Consider the following 12022-nt stretch of genomic DNA (forward strand, 5'->3'; position numbering starts at 1 on the left):
GAGCCTTAAATAGCACTTTGAAGTGGCGCCACAGGCGCGTGTGATGTGCGTCTGTGCTGAAATTTCAACCGTTTGCATATCTTACCTCCGCTAATGCATGTTGTAAATTTCATGTTATTTGCATGCTTCCTTCAGAGCGTTGCATTTCTGATTCAGCTTTTATTGCATTATAAATAAATCTATTCTTTTGTTCCCTCCTCTCCAAATAATTTTTTAGGTATAATATTATTCATTTTTTCGGAAACACAGACATTCTGAGTAATAAATTATGGATTACATTTTTATTTAATAAATAAAAATATATTTATTTTTCTATAATAACAAAATTATTATGTTTCATTAATTACAGTTAATTACATATTCAATTTAAGACAGGAGTGAATTCTTATGCATGGAATGATTCCTGACATCAAGTATACATTCTTCCATTTCTGGATTTTGAAATGTCACTGTCATAAAATAGGAACCATTTCTGCATCTCTATTCCTCAGTTCAAACTTCTTTCACAGTCTGGAAATAAACATTAGAAACTCTATTTATAACATAATATTATTAATAAAGAATTAACTAAAAAAAGCAATACATATAGAGTAGATATAATCAACTTGGAAGAGGCCCACACAATGAACTACAATTTCTTCTAAAGATTTTAATTTTTTATAACTCTGTTTACTTTTATCTGAAGTGGAAATTAAAACACTTTACATTTTATAGTATATATAATATATTAATCACTTTCTTTCTCTCCGCAAAATATATACCCCAAAGAACCATTACATTACGACCACTCTCCATCTATAACAATGGGCTCGCCCAGGAATAAAACCACTGCTTGTATGCGGCTGATGTTGGAGTATATAAAGCGGCTATGCATTGTCTTTCCAAACATAGTGTGATTAGCGACACAATGGGAAAATCAGCTGATTTATCAAACTTCGATAAAGGTCAAATTATAATGGCTTGGTGACTGGGAACATAAATATCAGAAATGGCGTGTTTAGTGAGTTGTTCACATGCAGCTGTTGTGGGCACATATCGAAAGTGATGTATGGATGGTGAAACAACAAGTCACCATCTATGAGTGTGTCATCACTGGTGCATTGATTCCAGATGAGAGCGGACATTGCTACACATTGTTCGCTGTGACTGAAATGCTATAACAGCCGAAATCACCACCAGCTACAACAGTGGCAACCCAGACAATGTTTCTCAACATACTGTGCAGTGTACATTGCTGTGTATGGGTCTACACAGCCGGAGGCCGAAACATGTACCTGCACTGATTGCACTTCATCGCCAGCTGTGTCTGCAATGGGTCAAGAAACATCGGCACTGGACATTAGAAGAATGGGAGAAAGGTGCATGGTCGGATGAATCACGTTTTCTGATCCATCACATTGATAGACATGTGCTAATACACTGATTTCCAATGAAACTCCTGGCTCCCAGATGCACAGTTGGATGGAGACAAGCCAGTGGTGGGGGTACTATGCAGACAAAAACAAGGATTGACGAAGCAAAAAGCTTCTAAAACTAGTTACTTGAAAGAAAAAACCGTTCTCAGTCGATGTACTCAAAATACCCCCCCCCCAAAAAAAAGGCGTGGCTCAATTTTACATAAAGAAAAAATTTCTTTTTTTGTGACAAATTATAAGAGTAACTGCTAAAAAGTGAAGACAGTAAAATTTAAAACCAAATAAACTGAACTAACATTGTGAAAAAGTATGAAAAAATTATTGCTTCTGTAAACTTCTTATTCTAGAAATTCAAATGGCTGGCGAAAGCCTTTCATGCGAAAAAGGGTTGCCTAAAATTTTTTTAGTCCCGTTTATGGGTTTACCAGAAAGTGAGAAAAGTAGTTCCAAAACTGTGATAGCAACAGTGATTGACAATTAGAAATGCACAAAAATCAATTAAAAAAGCCTGTGCTTTCTAGATGTAGGCTACTGGTGGAAGTTTGAAAGGGGGTGTACAATGTGTAAACTATGTAGAAATTAATGAGTTGAATGAGAAAATGACATCGTATTTTCTGGGCCAGGTCTTGAAAACTAAACAGTAACAATAGCGATGTAATTCAGTGTATTAGCACATTTCGGTAGCAGATTAATCTTTAATTTAAATTATGACCCAGGAAACAAAAGGAGTGTTAAAAAAGTTAAAAGTCTTCATGTAATTGAGCTACAATACGTCTTGGAAAACTTAGGTGATAACCTCTTACTTAACACCATTAATCTAAGTACTCTGATGCAGATTATAAGCTTTAGCCATTCAAACAAGTTTGATGACTTTACAAACAAAATTATTAATATTTAGGATTTTTAAATTGTACTTTACTTTCTTTCTCCTTTGCCAGGCATATATTACTACTTATAGCATTTTATTACTTATATTAACCAAAAAATAATATATTACTTTCATTTTATCACATACATTTGATTTTTTTAATATTTATTTTCTCTTTGATTATTCATGCAAGGTTAATGGCAGCAGAGTCTATGCAATTTTTCCATTGTTTCTTCAGGTCATTGAAACACTGTTTATAGATGTTTGAACTAACCGTTTGCAAAATACATGCAACATTTAATTTAATATCAAAAGATCTTTTCATATCTCTGATCTTTCATATCCATCTTAAGTTTCGGAAAAAAAGAAAAAAAAAAAAAAAAAAAACTGGCAATAAGTCAGGAGAATATGGTGGGTTATTTATCACTGCAATTGAATGCTTAGCAAGATAGTGTTGTACAGACATTGATGTATGGGGGACATGTAATTAGCATTATCATGCACAAATCAAATCATAAAATTCCTTCTTAACTTGCTCTATCCCGTTTCTTAATTGGAAAAGCACTTCCTTGTAAAAATACTGATTAATTGATGGATTTTCAGGGTCTAATTCTCAGTGAATAAGACATCTGCAATCAAAAAAATGCAATCAGTATCACCTTAGTCCTTGATTTCAACATCCATGCTTCATCTTTGTCCACATTTAAAGCAGCTGTCATACACTTATGTTCCTGATAACAATGCATCAACACATACTATTTGAATCATCTCAAACATTTCGGTAGCAGATTAATCTAATTTGTAACAAAATTTAACATCACAATCTTGAAGCAAATTCTTTTTATTTTTATACACTTTATTTGTATTTAAAATTTCTTTATTTGTCTTCTTAGTAAATGAAAATTATTCCGGCGTTTTTGATATCCAAATAACAAAATAACTAGTTTACTTTCTACACACAGATAGATTTATTCTTTTGCTTTTTTATTTTATTGTTTGACCTGTTAATTTGTCCTCAGTTACACTCTTTATATAAAACATATCTAAACAGCTTTATAGTAAATAATCTGTTTGTTTTTGTATGTAAAAAGTGTTATACAATATTAATGCAATGGTATAATAATGATGTTGGCATTATAATTATACCATAATATTTTTATCATTTCATAATGTATTATAATGAAATCAGTATGTAATAACACATAAAACAATCAGCTCTACTTAAAACTGGAATTTGCCACAAGCCACTCAGAATTCTCACTGATCCAATGTAGCATCCATAGTAAATAAATATACAAGAATTAAACCTTACGTAACTAGGAAAAACTCTAATAATGAAACCTGCTTTCAGTTGATTCTGGTTGAATAAGTAGGAGATCTCATCTGAGAAACATGTTTTGCTAAATGTCAGTAGTTCACTCTAAATGTCCGTAGGGAAAAATAGAGCTAGTTAAAGTAATGCATTGCTAAGGAAAATTTTCATTTAAAAAAGTCTGATTCTAATCACACAAGCAAAAAAAATTTTGATTCTACCTTTTACCTAAACACCACCGCACAGCAGGTATTTTCAACAATATTACCCTCAGGAAATGACTAATGCTTACTACACAACTTTCCAGATTGATTTGCAGATCATGCAAAAAGTTCTATACACTGTATTATTCCATACATCAACTGAAGAGGATACAATCGCACAATTTAAAAGTACTTAAAAGGTCTGTTTTGATATATTAGCAGATATTGATATTTAATCTTATAGTTTTCACCTCAAAACAGCTGTTTTGGTGGAATATAAAGTATCAAAATCACATTATGTACCTAATGAAAATACTTTGGTCCTCTAACTTATTTGTTATAAAATATTAATGTAATTTATATCAAATTTAACCATAGAAATTCCACTCACAGCTGAACAGTACTAGAGCCAAATGCTCTAAGCAATTATCTGGTTATTTATGCACTCAAAAATAAAAAATAGCAGCATTTAAAATACAAATTAAAGCTATTAGAGAAGAAGCATATTTAGATTACATATTTTCCAGACCAGAAGCGTGAAAAGAAGCCTGAGGTAGAAATGGAAGACAAGTCAATAACAGGAAAAAGGAAGACTTACCTAAAAATAGATATCACTATCTCAAAGATGGTGACATCTACGATGATCAAGTGACTTTTATAGAGAATGCCCATTCAGGCGGTCTGTCATAACTGCACTGATCTTCAAGATATTTTATATACTTTGATGTTGATGGTCGCAAATCTGTAATATATAAAAAATGACACTGAAACACTTTATGCTAGAATTAAAAAGCATTTGCGATTTTATCAACTGTTATTTCCTCCTGGAATTGTATTTGCAGCCAATATTACTGATCGAAATTCTTATACCGCCATTAGAGGCTTAACAGGGCTTAGTGGAGCTATTTAATTACAGAAACATTGAGATCTAAAACAAGGCCTAAATAAGGCCCATTAAGCAGTATAACTACTACCATACTACCTGAAATAACTTTAAATAGAATAAACAATTAAAATAGTATAAATTTAAAGTCTAGGAGCTGGTGAAATTTACCAGCTACACCAACAAACGCACATTATTACATATAATCATTTCTTGATAATATTTATATCAAATCCCATTACTATAAATAATTAATAATTACCAAAAGCCTCATACTCTTTAGCTTTTATTTCTTCCCACAAAATGTCTGAAGACATTTATATCAAAAGTCAACCTAAATTTAAAGATTATCATGAGATTATTAAAAATTACCATATAATAATGATTATTTTAAATTGTCTTAAATCAATTTTGAACATGATATACTCCCCAAAACATTGAACCGTCTTACTGTGCTTCCCTCTACACTTCTTATTTTTTAAATGCACCAATAGGAAAAATATTTTTTCAAAAAAGTCTTCAACACTCACTTATTTCACTTGTATTATGTTTTATCTGCTTCAGAACTGACTAATGAAGACAGTTATTAAATTCGTGATCATAATTGGACTGCATATACACTTCATTATGTCAGCCATATTTAAACTGTGTCCTGCATAAACCTGCAATTTCATACAATTTTCTAAGATGTTTGGGTGGCAAAACAAAAATTAGAAAAATGTTTTAAGACTAAATGGAGCAAAAACATCTACAATATAATTAAAAAACTTTTTTTTTAAATTTCTGCTATTGTATCTTAATCTGAAGTAGGTCTTTATTCAATAAGATATAAATTGAGAAAATTCAATGATAACAAAAAGGAATCACTCATCAATCTATCTGAGTGGAAGCCCATGCATTTCATGTGTCTACTGATTATAAAACAAAAATATGAATAAATTTTAGGGGTTAATTACTTTGTCTTTCTAGTAGTAAACAAAGTTTCAAATCATGATGTAAATTTATAAATTTGACTAAATCCAGAATTAAATTCAAGATGGTTTTTTTATGCAAAGAATTATCTAGCAACAATAAAATGTCTTCAAATTCAGAATTGTGATACGTGTCTTGAGGAAAAGTGTTCAGCCAATTTTTTTTGATAAAATTAGAACATCTTTTAAACAAACAGAAATATAATTTTTCTCTAAAATTAAATAATGAAATATAGTTGCTATGACCTATAAGCAGACTATTTTGCAATTTTAAATGAACATCCTTTCACAGACTTCACAGCAGTCTATTAAAATAAATTTTAAATGTAATGTATTGCTTTTAAAGATAACATTTGGTTACCTTACATCAAATAGATAAATATACAATATTTTGACAACCTGAAGAGTTTGCTAATGGAAAATTAATTAAACTTGAGTGACAGAATACAAATTAAAAATATTTCTCAGCTGAAAAAAATATAAGAGAATATTTTCCAGAAGAAACAGAATGATATGATTGGGTTGAAAATCCATTTCAAAATTATAATCAATACCAGATCTCAATAGATTCAATATCAAAAGTTAAGCACTAGCAAAAATTCTAGAATTTATTTGAGTGAAAAATCACTTAGAGCACTTCAAAGGATGCCCTATTACATAATTAACCACACTCTTATGAGGATGACCACTTTTCGTAAAAGATATCTTCTTAAGAGTGTAGTTGCATAAAAGTGCCTGCAGTCTCATGGACCTGGTATGACTTTGACCAGACAACAACCTACAGCAAAACTTGTCAGAAGTTAACATGCAAACAACACTTGCACAACTTTGAAAATGTACATGTAAGGCTTATTTCTTAAGAGTGGCATAATTGAAAAATTTAAAAATTTGCCACAACACACAAGTGCATGCTACATTTTCTTACTATAGTATAACTGAATGCACTTCACTGCAGAGTGCTTAATTGAAAAGATAAGGGTTGGAATTTGCTGAACTACGTTTTACTATACTGCTGAACTATTTGGCTACTTTTCAAAATCAACAGCCATCAAAACATGATGCATGACATTATTTCACCAATTATCGGAGGAATAAATTGGCTCTGTTTTGCATACCATTTCCTTTGTACCCCTTTCACTACAAGCCATAGTTATTTTAGTGCTTTCCACAACTCATAAGTGTTTGAAGAATTTCGGTAGAATTCTATGGAGAATTTATAGTAGTTGGAGACTATGGCACAGATCATAATCTAATGTGGAAATTGCATACTGAGATAACTGTCAACAGGGATTCAAATGGACTGAATATCTTAAAGCAGTTCCGTTGGTTACTGATACAGTTATCTGTAGTTCAATTTTTTAAATTCAACCTATATTGTCTAGCTTCTGATCTCTCACCATTATGAACTTCTAATGACTTAATATCAACAAAGATGTTAATCTCCTAAGAAACTTCAAATTTAAGTTTCTCTGATTAACCAACAGTCAACAGTTACTGCAACAATGCTGATACATACAGAGCCATACCTATTAAAGAATTTATGATATCTTACTTCTCAAATGAAAATGAAAGTTTAGCTTATGGAAATAATAAGCATAAGTATCCAATTTTAGAATTAATATCAATGTTATAATGTTCTTTCAGAGTTAATTAATTTGTACTTATTTTAGATAACTTCTAACATGTATAGAGGTTATACCAGTTTAAAAATGAATGAAAATTCTGCATTAGACTGGCATGAATTTAGGAGGATCTTTTCTTAGATTTTTTTTAATAATATGGTACAGGTCTCTCATCTTTGAAGTGTTACAAACCAAAAGTTTTTATATACAACATTGCATACTTAATTACAAACCTCTTAGTAGTTGCAATATAGTACATATGTAGCTGGTGAAGATAACAGCTTTTTCGTATGTTTCATACAAATAAGAACATTTTATAGAATTATACAAATAATTCTATAAAATGATATAGTTTATACACTGGTTTGTTTATTTTTTCTAATTTCAAAATGACTTGCAAAGTTAAGCAAAAGCTAATAGAAGAATATCAAAGGAATCTAGAGTTATGTAAAATGTTGCTGCAGGCAGATTTTGCAATGTAAAGTTTATGATAAAATTGAAAATTTGGATAAATGTTTTATAGCCTGTGCCATTATCAGTTGAAATTTCAAATATTATATTTGTTACTTGACAATAATGAAAAATATGCTTCATAAAATATAATTTCTTGAAATAGCTTTCATATAACAATAAAATAAATATTTAAATAATTTATGATATTTACCTAGTTTACCTATATTTAAAAGTGTGGGAAAGGATTAATGCTTAGCAACATGTAGATGGTGATTAAAAAATTGACAAAAATATAAAGGCAGGTAGAAAGGATATAAATAAGCAGATTTCATAATGGTATGTGTGCTAAAATAACAAGTAGAGATGAGAAATGGGCTGTTCAGCAGGGCATGCGTGGAGTTGCAGATAAAATTGAGCAGCTGCTCAGCAAATGTCTACAGCTCCATATATAAAACATATTATCAACATGCTCTACATTTGTGTAATGCTACAAAAAACAGTGCCTTGTACTATATTAATATGCCATTACCTACCTCTATATTTTTGCTGGATCACCCCGTATACAGGAATTCTAAAGTACCATATGACCAAGTCAACAACTGACAAATTTCAGCTTTATCATTCCGGAGTTTTCCAAAGGCATTAAACTGAATTTAAATATGAGGATATTATTGGCTAATCATTCATTGAATATCCCTGTAAGGCACTTAGCTGGTTTACTGATTAATGAGAAATAAATCTTCGGCTGCCCATGCTCAGAATACTCTTCAGTTAGCCATGTTATTCTGGGTTGTGTTAATGATCAAACCAAAAACTTATAATTTCAGTTAGAATTAACTCTTTCTTTCCTAAACTATATAGCTTGGGATCATTATCAATAAGAATCTGAAAGAACAAAGGACACAGAAAATTATACATTAACTTCAAAGATCTGCTCCTAGTGCAATATAACAGTCTTCCTATTCTGGATATGAAGATACATAGACAGTGCAGTTACTGAACATGTTACTGCTCAGTGACTCAACAATAAATGCTTATCATATGATACTGAAGAAATGTTTTCAAAGTTGTGGCTTTAGCCATAACCTGACATTCATTAAAAAGTAAAAAAATAGTAATAAAAATAATAAAGAAAACAGAAAGATATTCTGTATTTTCAGGGCTGAACAACAGCTAATTTCAGACAATAAAACAGTGTTTAAAAGCTAGGTTTTGGTGTAGCTCTGCTGGCTTGGTTTAATACTAGAATTACCAAGGTGGGTCATCTGTGACCTAAGACGTGGCTTTTTGCTCACTCCACAGCAAGCTTTCAAATTTTGACTTTCCTAAATATTCAGTATAATGCCTTAAAGAGAATTTAGTTGAATTCCAATGAATACTTTTTATTTACATGTCTGTATACTTAGAACTACCATGGGAGTAATATTTAACCTGAACAAGATAATGTTCTTTTCTTTTATATTAACAAGGATTTCAACTGTAAATTTTTCAGTTACAAAAGAATAGTATAAGAAATAGTTTCAGGTACTGCACATGATTTTTCAATACGGAGAAAATGGGAATGGGAAGGGGTAGAAAATGGGAAGATATTGTATCCATATATCGGAATTTAGGATATTCTTATCTCTGTTAAATGATAGAAACTAAGTAAAAAGAAAAACCTGTTGTAAACTACATGGAAGGAAAGAAAAATTAGTGGCCTTCCAGTTTTACAAATGTTTATTGATGGCACAAAGCAGAAGAGGTCTTTCGAATGAAGAATTTCCTGTTGGGGATATAATTCCATCTTCCAAATCCAGTTCAAGTAATAGCGAGCTGAATGAAAATATTCCAAGTAAATGCAGTTCAGAAGTTCTTGAAACAAAAGAAAATTGTAAAAATTGTTAAGAAAAAAAAAAAAAATAAATAAAGGAAAGCAATCACTCCTCTAAAGTGATTTTAAGACGTGAAAAATGGAACTATATGGAACGTTTATCAGTGGTCAATTTCTTCTGGTCAACAACCTATTCAAAATATTCTAAAAGAAAATATGGAACCTACCATAATTCCAAAAGAAATATTGCTGATAACAGAGCTGTAACTTCTCAAAGACTTTTCATAAATGATAAAAGTTTGAATATTGTAAAGAAATGTACAGAAGTGAAATCAAGATTAAAATTAAATAATAAAGCTTTGAGCACTGCTCTTGATGAACTGGATTCTTCCATTGCAAAATTATATGTTCGAGGAGCTTTAAGTGCAAAAGCGATCTTCATCACTGGCCTTTGGTCAAAGACTTGGCGCCACAATTTTTTTCCTTTCAACTGTCAGCCGGAAGAGATTTTTATAAATCATGCGATATATGTATTTTGACTTGAAACTTTCAAGATCATATAAATTGAAAAATGATAAATTTGCACTAATACCAGATATTTGGAATATTTTCATAGAAAACTGTTTCATGTGTTACAAACCAGGAGAAAACATTACTGTAGATGAGCAGCTTTTTCCATCAAAGACACACTGTAGATTTCTGCAATACATGCAAAATAAACTGGATAAATTTGACATCAAATTTTGCATGGCTGTAGATGTGAGTTCAAATTACATAATCAACACATTTCCATATTTAGGAAAAGATGATTCCAAATCAAATGATCTGAGTGTTGGCAAAAATGCTGCTTTTCATTCAGGAAACCCTTACCTCAAGACAGGACAAAATATAGCAAGTAATAGCTTTTTTACATCTTTAAAACTTGTAGACAGCCTAAAAGAAAAGAGTTTGAGCTACATTGGAACAATCAATAGAGCGAAATAAGAAGTTCCAAATTCGTTGAAGAAAATGAAGAAAGAATTATATTCAACAACCTTCATGACACACAAAACCACCATTCTTGCTTCCTACCAATGTAAAAAATGTACTCCTTAGAACATTGCATTCTTCATTAGAAGTTAATAAAACTCCTGAAATAATACATTTCTACATTTTTACAAAATTTGGAGTCTATGTTGTTCATCAGATAGCAAGGAAATACTCTGTGATATCTACGTGAAGGCGTTGGCCATGAATTTTTTAAAAAATATTTTAAATCTAGTGGTGATCGATACATAGGTAATTTTCACTGAGACAACAGGTTCTAATCTGAGTAGAGATTATATTCCAAAATTAGTGGAGGAGCTAAGAAATATATTGCAAAAGATGCAGGAGTTACCTGTCCATGGACTATCCCAGAAGTTTCGAGCAAACAAAAACGTTGCCAGATAAAGCAATGCAAAGACATAAAAATTAATACTATTTGTGACAAATGTTCAAAATTTGTGTTATTTACAGCAACAACAACAACAACTCCCCCCCCAAAAAAAAGAGAACAACAAAAGACTGTGTGACTGCGTGAAATGTTTTCATAGAAAGTAGTATAGTGCATCACGCCTATTTAATTTTTATTATGATTTAATATCTTATTTATCTGTAAGAACATTATGAAATTTAAATTAATTAAAATGTATGTTATTTAAAAGAAATTTCTTGCATTTCATTTTATACAGTCTGCTAAAACCTTAAAGTTTCTACTCTGAAATTAAAAATTTAAATTTTCTTTGATGGTACTATTAACTAAATTTCATATTATGTAACATTCTAAAAGGCAAATTTTATAAATCATTAACTGAAAATCAATGTATTAATCATGAAACACCTTATTTTCTGTGTGTATCTCCCATAGAAATTAAAAATAACATTATTAAAGTCCATGAGTCAGCTATGACCCACCCCGGTAGTTCTAAGTACACAACAAATGCGATAATTCTAGTGTTAATGAGATATACCCTATTGAAGGAATTCTTTGTATAATCTTTCACTTGTTTGTGCCCTTTATTCGAAAAAAAATTTTTTTTTTATGCTCTTAGCAATAGACTGTATGGTTAAGTTTGTAACATATTATATCTTGTGGGGTCATCTCATTTAGTGACATGACTTTTCTGAGAAATGATTTCTATCACCAACAGTTTAAACAGAAGAGTTTCTAAACAGTGCTACTGGAAGCAATGCCCTGGCTACGTAAGTGGGACATTTTGTCCCGCTGATGAAAATCTTTCTCTTGCAGATCTGTCCCACATAGGTTTGACACAGATCAAAGAGCTTGTTTTATCAATCAAACATCCCAGAAATGAAATTTTTAGGAAATTTGTCTTTTAGTGTGCAGTTATGCATACATTCGAGTCTGATAATGGTTTGACATTTTTAGTGGCTGTTAAATCAGTATTTTTTTCACGACGCCTGGATAATTTACTAGTTAAAACATTTGTCAAGAATGGCT

At 30.9% G+C, this 12022-nt stretch overlaps 1 protein-coding gene across 1 annotated transcript in view; it reads right to left on the bottom strand.

The window, feature by feature from the left end:
* Positions 1-278: 278 nt before the first annotated feature.
* LOC118188126 (protein adenylyltransferase SelO, mitochondrial-like) overlaps positions 279-12022 on the bottom strand; it is an 86786-nt gene continuing 75042 nt past the window's right edge. Inside the window, exons 13-14 of the mRNA XM_085816794.1 lie at positions 4397-4540; positions 279-510 (exon numbers count right to left, since the gene is read on the bottom strand). Coding sequence (XP_085672920.1) covers positions 4443-4540 — 98 coding nt within the window. The 3' untranslated portion in view covers positions 279-510; positions 4397-4442. The remainder of the gene's footprint in view (positions 511-4396; positions 4541-12022) is intronic.

Source organism: Stegodyphus dumicola, chromosome 5 (genome assembly GCF_044657685.1).
Source record: "Stegodyphus dumicola isolate Sdum_Otavi_A_Nest chromosome 5, ASM4465768v1".
In the NCBI taxonomy this organism is placed as follows: domain Eukaryota; kingdom Metazoa; phylum Arthropoda; class Arachnida; order Araneae; family Eresidae; genus Stegodyphus; species Stegodyphus dumicola.